Source organism: Centruroides sculpturatus, unplaced genomic scaffold (assembly GCF_000671375.1).
Source record: "Centruroides sculpturatus isolate CEXI.00-Female unplaced genomic scaffold, Cexi_2.0 scaffold1288, whole genome shotgun sequence".
NCBI classification, from domain to species: domain Eukaryota; kingdom Metazoa; phylum Arthropoda; class Arachnida; order Scorpiones; family Buthidae; genus Centruroides; species Centruroides sculpturatus.
In genome coordinates this window covers 12,220-32,114 of record NW_019385439.1, presented here as the reverse complement: position 1 = coordinate 32,114, position 19,895 = coordinate 12,220, and the positions used below count along the sequence as shown (strand labels likewise).

At 32.0% G+C, this 19,895-nt stretch overlaps 1 protein-coding gene across 1 annotated transcript; it reads right to left on the bottom strand.

The window, feature by feature from the left end:
* Nucleotides 1–324: 324 nt before the first annotated feature.
* On the bottom strand, nucleotides 325–19,453 carry LOC111639008 (U11/U12 small nuclear ribonucleoprotein 48 kDa protein-like). The gene is made up of 8 exons (XM_023384785.1): nucleotides 19,325–19,453; nucleotides 17,378–17,488; nucleotides 14,336–14,402; nucleotides 14,161–14,220; nucleotides 7,909–8,085; nucleotides 7,716–7,831; nucleotides 5,291–5,355; nucleotides 325–3,142 (listed from the first exon to the last, which is right to left on the bottom strand). The coding sequence occupies exons 1-8, from the start codon at nucleotides 19,433–19,435 to the stop codon at nucleotides 3,034–3,036; spliced, it is 816 nt and encodes a 271-aa protein (XP_023240553.1). The 5' UTR covers nucleotides 19,436–19,453; the 3' UTR covers nucleotides 325–3,033.
* Between the last annotated feature and the right edge of the window lie 442 nt (nucleotides 19,454–19,895).

Genomic DNA, 19,895 nt, shown 5'->3' with positions numbered 1-19,895 from the left:
CAAATAAAAGATTGGTTTTTGGGCCCTATTTGGAGAGCCCCAGGTAGTTGCCCTTTTTTGCCCATAGGATAATGACCCACTGCGGCACTCCAACGTATTCGTGTTGTTACTCACTTGAGACTAGATTCTGTGGATATTCTTGTGACTTCGAATAAGGGAGCACGAAGCAGCAATTCTGAGGGTGCTCTCTTAAGCGGACTATATATTTAAACAATTATCTGCGTAACCAACCACCCATAACTGCATAACTGTAATTTACGGACAGCACTATGGAAAGTACTTAATAAATATGTAACTACTCACAAAATACATAGACGACAATAAACTTTTAAATAAAAATGTGGGAAAATCTTAAGGTATTATAAAGTGTCTTTTTATGTCTTGTAAGCATTTTCTACTATAAAGTTGTTTTGTGTAAATTCAATATGAATTTGTTTTGTAGCACTGAAGAGGGGCAGGAAAAATAAAACTTGCCCGAAATGCATATGTGAAAAACAATAAAGGAGATTTTTAACCTGTAGAGCTGTGAGAAAGTCTACCGAAATTTTGTTCGGATTGAAGAGACATTTACCTATATAATACGTAATACAGCTACCATTTGAAATTCAACTAAAAATGTACCGTTAGCACCAGAATCGTCGATTAAATCTTGGAAGCGAGAAATATTGGTGGCACTTGCTGAGGTGTGATTGGCAGAGTATGGGTCACGTGCCGTTGGTGGGCACATTACCTGGCAAAGGGGCTTTAACACAGCTGGATGAGCAAGCCAATAATAGTCCATTTCAAATGTGACAAACTGTCATTGGCTTGTTGATCCAGCTGTATTAAAGCCACTTTACCAAGCAATGTGCCCATTCAATGTGAATGGCCATGTGAGGGCCAGATCACGTTCCTTTATATACTCATTGCCAAAAAAATTGCACACCAAGGAGTTGTATCCCTGCAAAACTTGGCATGCCGGGACTCATTGTGTAATGCCAGCAGAGGGTGTTAAAGTATCCTCCCCTTAGCCTGTAAAAAAAACACGCGAAAGCATCATGCCTTAGTTTACCTGTTTCAGAGGGTCATTGTATCATTAGAGATGCTTTTACATTGTAATCAAAGACTATATAACTAACCGAATTTGAGAAAGAAAAGATTGTTGTGCTGAGAGAAGCTGGATGGTCATCTTGCAGAACAGTCATCGAGGCGATTCTGATAACACTGACGTGGTGTTGGGACCAGTGGACGAGACAGAACTCACACACATGGAACCCATGCTTGGGATGTCCTCGTCAGACCACTAGCCAAGAGGACCGCCCGGTCCTCTGACAAGCAAGCACACATCCGATCATACCATTGTCCGCCATCATTACAGGCCTGTGTGTCTGTGTACTGTTTTGAGGTGCCTGGGTGAGGAACATTTAGTATGGCCATTAGGTGCATTGCCATTGACATAAATCACCCGTCTACAGAACAGGGTCGTCTACAGTGACAAATCCAGATTCAGTTTTGGCACTAAAGACAGCAGTGTTCATGTTTGGAGGCCCCATGGTGAACACCTCAATCCTGCCTATTCTTTGGAGCAGCACACCACTCCCACAACCACTGTGATGGTCTGGAGTATCATCACACACAATAGTCGATCACCTCTAGTAGTGATCCAAAGGACCATGACAAACCCAGAGGTATGTTAGTGACATTCTGCAGCCACATATGTTACTTCTCATGGCAGGGCTCCCAAAAGCTATTTTCCAACAGGACAATGCTCAACCGCACACAGTAAAGGTATCACAGGACTGCCTTTGCCACATTTCCACATTTTCCTGGCCTGCCCAATCCCAATTTGTCACCAATCGAACATGTCTGTGGTCACCTGGAACGCCAATTTGGACGGTGTAGGAGTTTGACCAAACTCCTATGCTGGATGCCATACAGCACTTGCATGCCTGTCCATATCACATTGCATATTCATGCTAGAGGTGGCCCAACAGGATACTAGAACCTCCTTTGATTTGTAGTTTTTCCCACAATAAATAATCCTTCTGCTTTCATTTTGTAATCACTTACTTATATCACCGTTACACTCACAAATATAAAATTTTGTTCGATTGTGACACCTCCTCCTTGGTGCGCTAATTTTTATGGCAAGAATGTATATTACTTACAGAAATTCATTATTTTTCAATATTTCAATAATTTTTCACAGATATTTCTTCCAAATTACAATTGTAACTGTCTCAATTCATGTTTTCCTAAACCCAAATCATTTAATTATTTGGGTTTTTAATGATATCCCAATCCTCACCACACAATCAATTACAAGGCCATGACTGGGTAACACGCTAACACTAAGGAAAAATGGTATGCCGACAATACATCTTAATTATTAAATTTTACTAAACATCTTCATTAAATATAAAAAATGACAAATGAATACTAATTTACATTTAATTAAAAAGTTTAATGACTGAATGTAGATAAAAATATTTACATTCTGTTATCATTAGTTTCGATTAATTTGTATCTGTATGTCACAAATTACAAAACTTTTTAATTCGAAACTCATTGCTACACATTGTTTTCAACTCTGTCTGCTGAACGGGCACCCAGAGTGCCTTTTCGGCAAGCCAATTCTGGATTTGGCTAGGCCTGCAATGGGGTGGCCACACAGTGACGGATGGGATTGAACGTATCCAGAAAAATTCCCAAGGCTTTTCGACCCATCCAAATTTGATTCCGGGTCACCCAGAGTGGTACGTCGTCACCTCAACTGTAAGCCCATTCCACCGACCACATTAAACTATAATCTTGTTTTGTTTATAATAATTAAATCAAGCATTCAGATTTACTGTCAAACTTACTTTAAATTTTAAAATACGTTTCTCTGTAGTTAACGCACAACAAGAGAACAAAAAATAATTTTAATTTGGCATGTAATTGAAAGAAGAAACAAAAAATTTAGGGAACATTTTCTTAAACTACAATATATCAAATAATTTTCAGAGGAATGTGAAATCAATTTTTTCTTTTACAAAACTAAAATTTAAAGATTCATTTAATATGATGTTTACTTTTATGATGAGAACTTCTGTACTTTCTTTCTCTAGAATGAGATTTTACTCTTGTGTCTTCACTTCTGCATCCTTTATACTCTTCATTTCTGGCCAAATAAAATTTTAAATGTTTGATACTTTGGAATTGCATATGAAATTTATTTTAATTATTACATTTTATTTAAATTTTTTTAAAATGTTTTCAAAAATATTGGGGAGTGTTGTCCCTAAAACAATCCATAAAAGTATAATTTATAAATTATGTTAGATATTAAATTCTATTTTTGACAATTTTCTAAATGACAAGGTGGCCTATCCTCACTTCACTACAGTGAATTTACATGTTTAAAAGTATCCATGATCCAATTGATATTACTGATTAAATTCTACATTTGTTCTATTTGAGTGAGAACATCACTCCTAAACTATTATTAAAATGCACTGTCATTGGACTTGGGTATGTCAGTGCAATGTTTCAGCCTTCTATCTCAAGAAATGAATGAAATTTGAGTTGTAAGACATGAGGACGTGATACAAGGTATGTTCGATTAAAATTTAGCTCATAAGTTTAGAAGGTTTTTCCCGAATGTCCAGCTTTGATGTATTGGACACCATTTCTTGAAGTCCAATCTCAATGTGGTATGGCATTGAGGAAGAAAACCCGATGCATGTCAGTCAGGTATCCCACTTGTAATGCTAAAAAACTAAACCGACCGCATAGCTGCTCTTGTTTCACATCAACAAACAAACATTTCAAATTTTGTGATAAAATTTCCTTAAAATTCAGTGATAATTGTTTATTTTTCAGAAAAGGAGAAGTGTAATCAAATTGAGAAATTTAAAGAAATTTAATTTAAATTATAAAGTTATTGTAACATGATATCTCAATATCTTAAGTAAACCAAATAATTCTCCATGTATTTACATGTGAGAAAATTATTTGGTTTCAGATATTGAATCATTTTTATACAGGGTGTAGTGGAAATGTCTTGTAAAAAAATGGAGAGGTTGTAGAGAGATTAATTTTGAATTGAAAACTCTAGTGCCATTTTTTTTTTGATTTGAAGTATTCTTTTTGAGTTATAAGCAATTTAAAAAGTGTGAAATCATTTCCTGTTTAGCAAAAAATGATGTGCAATGTATGAAAACATCTGTTTGATAATTGGATGTTAGTTTAATGCAATTGAATTATCTGAAATATTAATTTGTGACATGAATTTTGACCCTTTTTGCAACAATACAGGATCTTGTAACTCAAACGTTTTTTTCTCAAATAAATTAATAATGTTCAGTAATGTCTGTAAAAACCAGGGCTGCAAAGTTGGTAAAAAACACTCTGACTCCTGATAATTTTAGTAGGCCGACTCTGACTCCAGCAAAATTAAAATACCAAGTCATTTTAGAGGCATTCATAGGGGGTACCCTACTCTGGACTCTTACCAAATACTTTTATAATTAGTATTTTTAATATTTAACTTACATTAATATTTATTTGTATAAAAAATTAATTTTTAACAAGAGAAAGAGGGTTGATAAAATTCTACATCTACATATCTTTATTCTACAGCATTTACACTTCAATTTCATCCTTCCAGAAAAGTTAAAGCATGCAATTTAGCTACTTCGTCCCCTTGTTCAGAAAAGAAAAATATATACTCTGATCAATTAGTCTGGCTCATTCAGAAAAATAGAGTACTTACTTAGAGTGGAAATAATAAAGGAATGAATCAAAAATATTCAAATTGAATTAGGTCAAAATAATTTAACTAACTAAACACAAATACTACAAAAAAAAAAAAAACTATTAATACATATTTAATAAATTAACTTGTTGCATTTTGTATTTAAAAGAAATGAATTATAACAAAATACAAAAGCATTTTAAAAATTAATAAATATAAAATAAATTTTCTTTCATTTAAATAAAAAACCTAAATTAAATTTAAAATGCCAGAGTTGGAGTCGACACATTTTTTCCCACTCTGACGCCTCTGGCAAGAAACTCCTCCCGATTCCAACTTCGTAGCCCTGGTAAAAGCAATGCTGGCTTACTAGTGAATAATTTATTTTATTTTCCCTTACACACATTATAGCCCATGCCAAATGGCATTAAAAGTGGTCCAAAGTGGTACCAAATCAAAAAACGGTGTTAAGAGTTTTTGACTCAAAACTAACTTCTCTACATCCCATCCATTTTTCACACACATTCTGTTACATCCCGTATACGCGTGTATGATTTATGAATAGTGTTTTACCTTTCTTCTTCCACTCGACATTCAACTAAGTATTCCATTTGATTTTGAATTACTTCTTTTAGTATCTGTAAATAGAAAATAATTAAATTAAAAGAAAAAAATTAAAGAGTACTGTATCAAACATTCTTTTTTCCCCATTTCTTTAACAGTTTATTACAGGTGTAATTAAAGTAAGTAAAGCAAAAAATATATATTTAATATATATGATGAAACTACTCTAAAACGCACTGTCAGAAAGCCATAATGGTTACTAAATGACAATTTTCTTTGCAGTTTTGCTTCATTTCTATTTTATTTATCAAATAATATCAACTATAGAGTTTAAGAAATGAAGCAATGCTAATGACATCATCATTTTGCTAACAAAATCAGAACTAATGTAGTGTATAATTATTGTAAAGTCAAGCTAGAGCTATTGTTTTAAATATACATAATTATTTTAGCCGTCAAAAGCCACTTTATAACAATGTTAGCATTACAGTTATCAAATCGCATGCGTTAACAGTTAATAAGGCCAATTAACACTTGTCAAAAATGCTCTTGAAAAGTTCATGTTTCTTTGGCCAGTCTAAATATTGAAATGGATTTCCGCCACGACCGTAACCTAATCGAGTGAGGTCACTGCATAAATTAAAAATGTGAATGATGAACATATACATGACTCAATTCAATTTTTGAATGCTGCCTCAGACTTAGCTTTAATATATTGATTACAATGAGCTTGAAATATACTGTATTTAATACATTATATATTAAAAAGCATAAAAAGAAAAATATAATTCTATATTATACTGCATTTATTATAGAAAGTTACTAAAAACCAGGGCTGTGGAGTCGCGTAAAAATCTACCGACTCCAACTCCGACTTTTCCTTACCATCCAACTCCGACTCTGTTTCATATACATAGCAAGTTAGTAAGTAAATGGAAATTGGAGTCGGCGGATTTTTTGACGACTCCGACTAAAACACCGAAACTCCACAGCCCTGCTAAAAACCAATAATGTACACAAAATGCAAGAATTATAAACTATATTTCTGGTACATTATTAAATAACTATAATTACTCTGCTTTCTATAAATTCTAATTATATATCAATAAAGATTTTATAGACAAATAGTAAAAACTGAATACTTATAGTTATGTACCATGCTTTTATAATTATGTACCCACAAGTCGGTGTCATGCACAGTAAACTTACAAGAGATTCCTTTTTAAAGTGTTTAGAATGAATTATAGTAAATTTTGTAATTCCAAAGCATCAGAAAGATTTATCATCTAATGTAGTTTTTTCTTCTTAATAACTCTTTCTGCCCTGTGGACACCAATAGGACAATTTTACTCATATCCATTGTGGATTTAGCCAAACCCATGATGGAGGTGGCTAACAAGACGTTTGAATCTCCAATTTGAACAAAACTTGGTGAGCACGTAGCCCGAAACACTAACGGCTCTGTGTCCAAATATTAGTAGTTGATATTAATATTATTATTTCTTACAATTAAAGCTTATGAAACAAGCTTTAAACGTGATGCATAATAATACTGTAAAGTAATATAATAATGATGTTACATATAAGATAAACTAAAATTTGCATTGCGCAGCTCAAGTGCCTACAATCTTATCCACTTGGCTACCGACGTTCCAAAGAGACAAGAAACTTCCAAGCACATCTAAACACTCAATTTTTGGAGGACCATTTTACGGAAAAACTGGAGAAGTGGGTCCTATTATTTGGATAAGGAGCTGTTCGTGTTTAGGTCATGGGCTCACCAAACGTCTCACCCATTCCTTGTAAGTGTGATAGACAGGACCTGACATATTTGAGAAATCCCACCTAAAAGTTCCTCTGGAGTTGCTTGTCCAGATTTATTACTAGGTCTCTTAGAATGATAACTCGATGGCCTTAACTGCTTTTGCCAATCAGCCATCTGTCTAATATTAGCACCTACTATTTTGAAATAAGAATATAGATAAAAAATTAAAAATGAGATACTCTTAATGTCAAAACAAGCAATTATTTATTGTGTCATCGTCACAATGCTCTCAATTTTAGTAGTCTTGCTTCTGTACATCATACTTTTTCTGTTAACAATGGAGTCATGTTGGTCATCTATCTAACTCTGTTCCATAGAAAATTTTTGAATTGAATAATGTAACTTACAGTCCAGACCAAAAGTTCATATATAGTTAATTGAGGCTTCCTGCTCCTAATTTTCCATATCTGGTCTCAACTTTCATCTATCTGACACCGTTCTCGAGATTAAGGAAGGACGGGTAGACAGACTTTCCTTTTTTAGGTCTGCGCATTTTGAAAATTGCAAATACATCACTGCCATACATTCCATTACACATTTAAATATAAGCATTTTTCCTACAAATTCCAATACTATATTAAAATTATTATATATTTTGATAAATACTACCTCGGTATAAGATTTCTTAGTGATATGAACGTTCTTAGCTCTATATGATGGCCTGCGTCTCTTGTAGTCTCTCTCTTCCGCCAACACTTCTAAATGACTCTTCGGTTCTTTATCGTCTGTTTGAAATTTTATGTTTGGACTAATTTAGTTTACGAATTAAAACAGTAATTAAATTTAATAATAAATTTGTTACCTGTTTTATCCGACTTGGTAAAATTCACCTGCAGATCTTCCAACTTTATACTTACTGGTTTGTTAGTTACTTTTGCGTATTCGACCACATAATCGTAAATGGCCAGTCTCTCTTTCTGTGTTAATTCTGTCATACACCTATCCATAGTGCGCGGAACTTTCTTCTTTGGTTCCAAATCTGATCCAAAATTTTATTACAGTTAAAATTAATATCATTTATTTGTTTTATATTAAAAGATAATTATACAGCGTTAATAATTAAACTGTACTCGCGTTATTCATAAAAAGTATTCAATAACTTAACTAATTAGTGAAATTTTAATTTAAAGGAACAAAATATGAATTAATTTACATCCACTAAATCAATAAACACTGCAATTTCTAAAAGAAAAATAATTAATTGTAAATATAACTTCATTTTGAGTAATGTAACCAAATAAATTTCATTATATTTAAACATAATAAACATTCCGAAGCCGTGAAACTAAATCAAGCGATCGCCGTAATTCATCGGGCTATTACTATGCTATAATTAATAATTAGAAACTAAGTAATTTGGTGGTAGAGGGAGACATTAGGCACCATCTCTTATCTAAATTACCAAATTACTTAGTCTCTAATTATTAATTATAGCATAAAAATATCCCGATTAATTACGGCAATCGTTTGGTTTAGTTACAATGCATCAGGATTTGGGATGTTGATACATATATATATAGTTCGTTTGATCATTTAGCTATAATCAAGGCAATATAGTCATTATAATCATAACAGAAAGTTTAATTTCAGAAATTGCAGTGCTAAAGTATCTTTATTTTAATTCTTATATAATACTTGTAACAATTAATTACATCTACTTATTTTTAAGAAGTTAGATGAGAAAAATTGTCATTTCTCGAGTTTTCGAGGTTCTGGAATCAGCCCGAACCTTCTTCCGTTTTCAGAATTTGATCCAATACCAGTTCCAAAAACATCTACAGTCAGTTTTCCTCATTTAAATTGTTAAAAGCAAGCAGATATTTAAGAAATGTTATATAAAATATCTGCTACAATAAGTGTGTAAATAACATATCTAATATTTGTTAATCATACACAAATATAATTTATGAGCGCAAAATTAAAATTTCATACTTTATTATATTACTTAGCACTCCTATAAAGTAAAGGAATGCTCTTCTAAATGAGCTAATTTAAAGATAAACAATTATATTTAAAATCAGTACATAAATTATCAATTTATTCAGCTTCGTTTTCATTTTTTCATTGTTATATTTAATTTAAATACTAAAATAAACTATTAAATGTTCTGTTTACTATAGATAAATTTTGTTATTTGTTTTATGTTACTGTGAATAATTTTGTTACAGTCACCTTTCTACATTAGACGGGTTGAGTAATATTAAGCTTTTAATCAAACAGGAAACCATTTTGTAACAAAAAACTGCAGAGAACTATTGTAAATCTTAGAATATAAATGATATAAAGTAAGTATATTGTATCTTGTCTTTTTAGAAATGTATATTGTACAAGTTACTTTTTATTTCTCATCGTAAAAACAAGAAAAATGCAACTGCATACATTTGAAACAGTAGTGAAGTTCTCTTTGGTACACCTTATACACTTTTCCAGTAACAAAATTTACTGTTCCGTAACCCAACAAAGACTTAACAAGCCGGCCGAGAGCATTACTTTTGATTAAATTTAGTTGTAGGAAAACTTTAAGGTGTGTTCTAGAGTCATCTTATAAATTTAATTCACACATGTTTTAAGATATTAGCATATTCCCATATGTAAAACTTTTTAGAATCATAACTTAAATCAAAAATGAATTAATTTAATTTTATATAACTGTCCCAATTTTCATAAACTTAAATCGGCAAACTTTATTATGGCAATGGTTAATAATTTGCTATCAGCCTGGCCGAAAAATATAAATTATTCTATTTTATACTTTATTTCAGGTTTTTTATTGTTAAAAGAAAAGCAAAGATATAAGATATTCTTATATTCTAATTACATAAGGTGAGCTAAAAGTCCTCAAACTTTGATTTTAATATGTTTTTACATTGGTGATGTAAATTTCTAAAATCATCACCTTCCTCACATCTTTCAGAACACGTAAAGACTATGACAATTCTTTTAAGCGTTTAAATTAGTTATGCAAAGAGCCAATTCCAAACTATGACAGATGTCTCTCCTTGTACAGATGTGATGATGTGTTAACCTGCACCAGTTTCCCATTGACTCTCTAACATTGTAATGCAGCAGTGCAGGCTATTCAAAGGCACAAGCATGTCATTTTCCTTTCGGAGGAATACTTTTAAATCAAATCATATGCCTGATGCATACAGAAATTTCCTCCCAGATCTCCTGATTTGTCATCATTTAGTTTCTTCCTTTGGGGTTATCTAAAGGAATATGCATACGGGAATAATACAAGAGACCCGCAGTCCTTGAAACAGAACATTGCTGTTATCGTCATTTCTCCATGTTTTCAACTGTCTTGAGCAACAATCTTCAGGTTAAAAGAATGGATTCGTAAACAGATATTATTTTTATATATTAAATTATAGCAGTCCATCTTTTGTTCTGTTTCCAAATCCATTCTTTTAACCTAAAGATGGAAGCTTATGGCAATTGAAAACATTCATTTTTCTACATTTTGTTCTACAAGCCAGACTGTTGGTTTTATATGTGTTAATAGCTTACAAAAATTCATATAAAATGTAATGTTAAGAGCAATTTAATCTTATTTTTATTGATTAATGTATTTGGATGGTTGTTATAGCAACATCGTCCATTTATAATTATTAAATTCTAACAACTTCAATGTTGTAAATTTATTCTAACGTATGTGTACTAATTTTCTTTTAAAATGTTTTAATTTGGTGAAAAATTGGCTTCCTTTTTTATATATTCTGTACACAACCTATGTTCTACTCAGCTAATTTTGTAATTTATGAGAATTTTTATAAACTACTAACAGATTTCTTTTTAATTTTTTGTTCCATTAGACACTAATTTTTTAAAGATTCATTTTCTGTAAAGCATGCTTCAGAGATTCTTATTAAATTATTAATTAAATTGTAATTATTAAATTTAAAATGGTATTCAGTTAGATAAATATGAAATGATTTAATATTACAAAGATAATTTATAATGTATATTTTAAAAACTGTTTTAAATTGCATATATATGGTTTCCTGAAAGATAAAAAGCTAAAGTCTTTCTATTAGAGTATAATACAAATTATATAATTAAAATTATGTCACATTTATACTTATTTAGGAGTGTCTTCAAATATAAATCCAAATTAAAACTGCTTTTCTCAAAGTGAAAACTTTTTAGCAAACTCTAGAACTTTCAGGATTTATGCCTGTCATTATAAATCAACGGGAGAAATAAAGATTAAGAGAATAAATCAGATTACTACTATCTAAAAGCTACTAATAAGTAGTAATCTGACTTCTTTTCTCTATCTTTATTTTTCTGTTGTCGAGTTCTCTGAAAAGTTCTGGCCGTAATAAGCCAAAATCAGCCTAGAATTTCCTTAAAAATCTTCAATCCAAGAAAATACACTTGAACTGGATCGTATTTGTAAGTTTTATTTCTTAAAAAACTTCAATTCGGCTGTATATAAGTTAACATTGAAAAAATTAAAAGCCAAAAAAATTCTTCAATTTTTAACACATTTTCTTAACATTTGTTAGAAAACAAAAGGATATCACCAATGTTATTTAACATGGTGTTTTTTAGATAAACAAGAAAGGATATGAAGAATACATAATTTTCAATACTCTTAAGTAAAGAAGGTTTCTGGTACTCACATTTGACACTGTAATAAAAATAATAGTAATCAACATCGTTGTCGTTAATGTGCATATAAACAATAAATGAAAAGATAAACTCTTGGGATTATGTTACTTTGTTTTTATATTGTACTTTATTGTTTCCAAAAGAAATATATATATTTGAAATATTAATTTAAAAAATATAAATGTTTATAAAAAAACTTTCACAACTAGTAAACTTTTTTGAATTGATTTCAAATAATTGTACTTCATACCTATTCTAATTGATCAGTTCATTAAGATGAAAGATATGTGCAAGTTAAGGTATAATTTCCTGTATTATAGTGAAGAACAAGTGAAGAAATGAAAAAAAAAAAAAAAAAAACAATATCCCAACTGATAGTATTCATGATAAAGTTAGAGGTTGAAGACAGATTTAAATACAATAATACCTCGACTTACGCTACCCCGACTTACACGAACCCAGAGTTACGCGATTTTCAAATCTCGTTGATTCGTCTTTTGTTTGAGCGTGCCCCTCATTTCTTGATTACTCACTCCCCCCACACTATTGTTCAGCTTACATGTTCGGACGTGTCGCGCTGAATCGACACGTAGCTACAATTTATTTTGTGTTATTTATTTCTGTGTTTGTTATATCTACGGAGACTTGAGAGACTATATGTTGTGATTTCTTGTAACCGTGAACTCGTTAATCTTATTTCGTCTTTTGATTCAAAACACGAGATAAGATTAACAAGAACATTTATTAGCTTACATACACCCGGATTTTACACAAATTGAAAAATTATACCCCGACTTACGCAAATTCGACTTACACGGTTATCGCTCGGTCCCACCTATCGCATAAGTTCGGGGTATTACTGTATAGATTTCCCAACAGTAATAAGACGGCACATTTACTGTTTAGTCACCAGGTCTATTTTGAAGGAACCATTTTAATTCTTTTAATTCATCACTTAAATTTTAGAAACTGAAAATATTTTTGATAAGAAAATAAACTGAACTAGAATGTTAATAATCTATGATCATTGTTAATAAAAGAAATCAATTACTTTAATAATTTCATGCAATATTGGATGAGAATTATTTTTAAAGCTAAAATAAAAATGCATAATTTTATTATTAAATATAACGTGTCCCCATTCTTCTGCATAGAATTTACAAGAGTAAATATCGTTATTTATTTACGTAGGTTCTTCAGAATAAAATGTTATTTTAGTTTTATGAAAAATTCATATTTATTTATATAATATAAACTAGTTATTTTACCTAGACCTCTCAGCAAATAATGCAATTGATAGTACAGGTAACACCCGTACAACACGGCACTTCTATAGCACAGATTCACTCTAACACGGTTCAAGAATTGGTACCATCCCTGTATAACACGATACTGTTATAGCACGGATTCACTCTGACATGGTTCGAGATTTGGGTAAAACCCTCGTACAACATAAAATGTAATAAATTTTTACATACTTAAGAAATAATAGTTCACGAAAATTATTATTTTCGTGAACTATTAGTACTTAAGTATGTAAATTTTCTTTTCCTTCTGTCGATACACATGGTCCTTCTCGATACTTGTTTCAATGTTGCCAGATATCGACGCTTCTGCTTCTGATGTTGCCAAATGTTTTTCCCTTATTCCATACTTGCTTTATTCTTCATAAGTGCTTAGCACTATATAAAGAAATTTATAAAGATCTTTTAACTAGAAGCAAGCAATCTAAAATTACATACTTTTTGCAAAAGGTAAAGCATGGATCTGAAGATATTGCAGAAAAATGCTCAGAGGATAAGGATAACTTGCCAAAAAGAAAACGCTCTCGGTTAATAGTGCTTTTAGTGATGACAAAGAAAACGTTGTTTAATTTATATTAAGTATCACTTAAGAAAATTTTAATAAAGATATTCATCTTAATTATGAAAATATAATAGCATGATTTTTAATTTTTGGAACCTAACCCTCCTTTTCGTTCTAGTTCTTTGTTTCGTATAACACGGATCCACATAACACGGCAATTTTTTGAAACGTAACTACCGTGTTATATGGGGGTTACCTGTATTTCTATCCAGTTTGTAGTAATCACAATTCTACTTCAGATCAATCATTTTTTTTTATAAATATTTTAAAGTATTCAATTTTTTCAGAATGAATTTTAATTATTCATGTTTTATATGAGATAGTGGCACTGTTCCCTAATACTTGTGAGTGTATAAATTTAACTACTTCAATTGTCTTCACTCTTAATGTCAAATTTCAATACTAATTTGTTAAAATCATCATTAATTTATTCCATAATAATCCACTGCTTTAGGTTCATGTTTGACTAGTAACAATTTTTTTTTAAAATAAACTGCTGAATTATAAAATAGGGATTTCAACATAATGTCTTATGATTATGTTTTTATTTAATGAAGTCTAAGATACTTACTGTCCTGCAGAGGATTCTTTCCATTAACTTCACAGATAATTTTGTGCTGTGTTTCTTCATCTATTAATAATAAAATATTTTAATCAGACAGGAGTGAAAGTTTATTTTAATAATATAATTTTCAAAAATATTATGTACCTTGTTAAAATCATAAAATGTAAAATTTAAAATTTACCTATTAAAACTGGTACGACAGATGTCGAATTTTTGTAGAAGAAATGTGAACTTGACAAAGATTCTTCCTATAAAAAACAAAGAGAATAGCCTATATAATTATACATATTAATAAAAATTTATTTATTCAATAAATTTCAAAAATATTTTAAAATAAACTGCAACTATTTTCTCTTAGTAAAGTCAAATAAAACAAAATCTGCCAGTCAGAATTATACAGGATCATAAAATACTTCCACTTTATACAATAGCAGTAGAAATTGCAACATACAGTGATCATTTTAGCTTCCTATAAATTTTTAAATTTTATTTTTCACTATTCTTATATTTTTTAATATTAATAATGGTTAAGCAGGGTCTTTTCATCTCAGAAAACTCGATATCCTATGATGTTTCTATCTTCATCAGTTATTCACGATCATCATCATGAGATTAGATAAGTTCAAAGTTTGTGCACAACCATTACGAAAGATTGACAATACAAAAAAACTCCCTAAGGCCCTGTACACACTAGGCGTTTTTCAACGCGCATTTTAAAGAACCAAGAGTTCTATGTAGCCGTACACACTCAAACGCCAAGCGCGCGTTAAACGCGCGTTTATAGATTTTTGTTAAAACGCGCGTTTTGCGGGCACTTTACGGGCGCTTTGAGATATATGTGCTGCCTTATAGCGACGATGGAGGAGCACACACAATCAATTACTTTCTCGTCCATTTCCAAACTGAGCCAGTGCTAAACGCCGAACTAACGCTCGTGGAACGCCGAGCTAACGCGCGTTGAAAAACGCCTAGTGTGTACAGGGCCTAAATGAGCTGAGTAACTCGATACAAACAAAGCAGATCAACCAAATGTAATGAGTGAAAACACCAATTTGTGACTGCAAATATCTATCTATAGCTATGAAGTATGATATGACTGTCTAAGAACAAATTCAACTCGTCTTTCTCCAGATCAACTCCACTACATTATTACAATTTTACTTTTGTACCAGTGAGTGTCTCGACCAGTACGAGTTGTTAAATAACCTGGTTCAGACACAAGCCAAATTACATACATCATGAAATGCTGCCGCACAAGAGGCAGAGTGATAATAATTTGGACACGAAACGACGTTCATTCAAATGCTCTGTAAATAAAGGCAGAAGTATAAACAACTAATTGTTTAAATTGTTATAATTATAGTTCTTACTAGATATATTCTGTTATACAATAACACTTATTTGTCTCCACACACCCGAATGTAATAAAAATAACTCTTACTTCTAACCGTGTAACTGGAATGGTTGTGTTATATGTCAGCAAATGTTTTCGACACCCCTTCTGGGCTCTTCCTCAGGCTTTTTCTATAAATACTAAGCCGGACGTTGAGAATCGAATACCTTCTTTTGAGCCGTTTATCATTTGAATCATCGCACGCGGTAACCTTCGAGCCAATTTAAAAAGAAAAAAGAAAAAGAAAAGAGCGATGTTTCGTGTACAGCGCATGCGCGTTGCAGTACTTTCGACGTAAACCTTTAAATGCTATCATCTAGAAGGATCCCTTCTGTGTGTCTCATTTCTTGAGTTAGTGCTTGGAGAGAGGAGGAGTGTATAAAACCCCTCTTGACCAAAGCCCTGAAGGCTGCTATTTTGTATTGAAAAGGATCACAGGATCCTATCAGAATATACGTGGAAGTGTTACTAGTTTTTTGGTATACCACAGTGTGTATGTTCAGACCTTCAAAGGAGATGTCGATATCCAAAAGATGGACATTTGAGTTGCTGTATTGCTCTATTTCAATCAACAGACTGTAAGGATTGTCGTTCACCATATCAACAAACTGTTTAAGATTCGGTTCAGACTTCCACAGTAGCAGTGGCCCATGGCTACATCAACCTCATACGGGGATTATATAAACGATACAGAAGTAGCCAGGAAGCAGACAACAACCGGACAAAAAGACAAATAAAAATTCAAGAAGAAAATATAGAAACGATCCCCATCACATTTAATCCACATTTAAAATCGTTATATAATGAGATAGCCAAGAGACGTCAGGTCAATATAACCTACAGAAGATGCCAAACCATTTTCCAAATACTATGTAACGGAAAAGACCTACTGAATCCAGTCAGGCTACATGGAATTTATACCATCCCGCTCAGAGACCACAGGTTTAACAGAGAAATGGTTTACATTGGCTCAACTAGACGTACATTGGGGATTAGGATTAAAGAACATAAGGCTGATATACAACACAACAGAACTACAATGGCTCTCTCAACATATGCGACTGATCAGGACATCACGGCAGACTTTGACGCAGCACATATTATCCTCACTACCACCCACCTCGAACATCTCAAATGGTTGGAGGCTATGGAGATATTTAGAGCAGGACGCAACACAACATGCATCAATTTTAAAGAGATATCCCTTTCAACAGCATGGCAGATCCTTCTAGATGATAGCATTTAAAGGTTTACGTCAAAAGTACTGCAACGCGCATGCACTGTACACAAAACATTGCTCTTTTCTTTTTCTTTTTAAATCGGCTCGAAGGTTGACGCGTGCGATGATTCAAATGATAAACAGCCCAAAAGAAGGTATTCGATTCTCAACGTCCGGCTTAGTATTTATAGAAAAAGCCTGAGGAAGAGCCCAGAAGGGGCGTCGAAAACATTTGCTGACATATAACACAACCATTCCGGTTACAAGGTTAGAAGTAAGGGTTATTTTTATACAATAACATGCAATGAACCTTAAACACTCTTCCAGCATGATAATGTCATAATGTCTTTTAATTTTCACAGTGTTTTGGCCTTCAGAGATGTGGATCAGGCTTACACAGACCTTCAAAAGTTGATTCAGGCCTCTGAAGGACAAAAATGTTAGCTATTGTAAAAATTAAAAGGCATTTTCCTGATAGAAGTGTGTTTAAAGTTTGTTGCATATTATTGAATAAAAACAGTTCCAGCTTTTGAAATATTTCTCGAGTTATTCTATTATAATCGTGTATTTAGATATTGTTAAATTCTAAAAAAAAGCTTCAAATCTCATACCTTTTCTTTTTTAGTGTAGCCATCTGCAATCCAACTACAAGTTTCTATGTGCTTTGCTAATGAAGACTGAGGCATGTAATGATTGGGATTCAATGGACACGTGACCATTTCCTAGAATTTTATAATTACCGATATGTAGTTTTATCATCATAAAATAAAAATACAGAATACATAAAATCTTACTTAATTCTCTAATTAAATAATACATAATTTTTTAATCTTGAAGAATTTTATTATTATTTTAATTAAATTCAAATAAAACTAGCATTAAATTCTAAAATATCAATTATTAAAAGATATTGCATTGCTTTTCGTGGAGTAATAATCGCATAAAATTAAAAACAATTCATTTTTAAGAACTCGAAGATTCCATCGATACATAACCAAACGATCGTCTTAAAGAATCGGGCCATAAATCCACTATTTAACAATTAAATACAGTACTAAGTAATTTGTTACTAGAGATAGACGTTAGGTGCCATCTCTTATCTAAATTAATAATTATAATTTTTAATAATCTAGAAGAAAAGAACTGGCCCCTTCCGGCGTGGACATTATTTAAAGACAGCCCCGTACATTAGATTATTCTTATAATACAAATGAACAATTATTTATTGTGAAGTCGTCACAATTCCAGACTGCAATTTTTAACCATATTTTAAATTTATTTTATTTGACATATATGCTCTCCACTTCAAATTAATACCGTAGCATCTTGCTCCGTAACATCATACTTTTTTTTTGTTAGAAACGAAGTCTTGTCAGTCATCTGTCTAACTCCTTTCGGGAGAAAATTTTTTAATTAAAAATTCCGGTTTGCATTGGAAGTTCGTAAGTAATTAATCGAGGCCTCCCGCCCCTAAAGTTTCCGTATCGGGCTCCGTACTTCATTGATCTAACTCCATTCTCGAGATTAAGGAAAGACGGACTGACTATAGTGAGGATTTATAGTTCTACAAATTGCAACCCAATTAATAGCTTCTTTTTTTTAAACTGAAGGTTAAAGTCCAGATACGTCAACTGCCATGGCGGCTCATCTCTGATTCCAGCAAACAAAAGAAAGGAAACAGTAGGGACGCACGTTCTAACCTAACCTAACCTATTCTAATAAATTACCATAATTATTACCAACCAAATTATTAGAATAGGTTAGGTTAGGTTAGGTTAGAACGTGCGTCCCCACTGTTTGCNCCTAACCTATTCTAATAAATTACCATAATTATTACCAACCAAATTATTAGAATAGGTTAGGTTAGGTTAGGTTAGAACGTGCGTCCCCACTGTTTGCTTTCTTTTGTTTGCTGGAATCAGAGATAAGCCGCCATGACGGTATACGTATCTGGGCTTAAACTGAAATTACACTGGTAATTAATTAATACTTTTATTTTAACAATGTAAATATTTATGTGACGACTTTAAAAGGACTCAATAATTGATAGACCACCTGAATATTACCACCAAAGTAAATGTCGTAAGGAAAGGTAATGTCGTAATTTACGATCGTAAACTACGGCATTACCTTTCCTTACAAATGTCACGTTTTATAATATGCAGATATAAACGATAGCTATTTGAAAAATAATGTTTTTTATTTCCCGCCAAACAAGATGGTACCGAGTTTTAAGTATAAGTAATCATCATTTCGACGCCATGTTTGATTCGGTAGAGCCGATGTTCGCGTTGCGTACAAGTCCCAAAATCCATCTGCAATAAAAATACCAGTTATATTTAACGTAATTGGCATTTTTATTATAAATAATAGTAACAGACGAAAAGGAAAAATCAATCGGGTAATTAAAAAAGTAAAGACATTAATGTGGCGCGCATCGTTTCTTATAAATCAAACATGGCGTCGAAATGATGGTAACAACTACTTAAAACACAACGTTATCGTCATTTGGAGTTTTAATTATAATCAATATAAAACTCGATAAAATATTTTTCTACCTCTTTCCCTAAACGAGACCATCCTACGTGTTTCATAAAATTCTGCAAACGATTTTCTATAGAGTCTATAAAATATGAAATTTCTTTAATTGATTCTTCTCTCTGTTTCATTTTTACAAATTTAGTATCACGTTGCCAACTTCTATTACATGAGAGTAGCCAACGGTAAAATGGCGAAAGTAGCCCGAAAATAGCCGATTACATTGATAAAATATCGGCAAGTAAATTCAATGATCAACGAGATAGAATATACTACATAGAGTGGCTGTCACTTTAGGTATAGCGCTCTTAAGGGCAACGACAATTACTTTGGACCTCCATTTTGTTTTTAGTCAAAACATCGAAGTCTCTACCATGTTTTGTGAAGGATTGTCACTTTAAAATCTATTTTCTTCATCTAAATCTAGTTGCTTTGTTCTGCTCCTAGATTTGAGATTTAGGCAATTAGATAAGTGATATAAATCTAGATTGTTTCGTCTTGAATTTAGCTATTTTTTAAAATTTTATTTAAGAAGGTAAGATCAAAATTTAAAGTAGACGGCCGGATGGCCGAGCGGTCAAGGTAACAAAC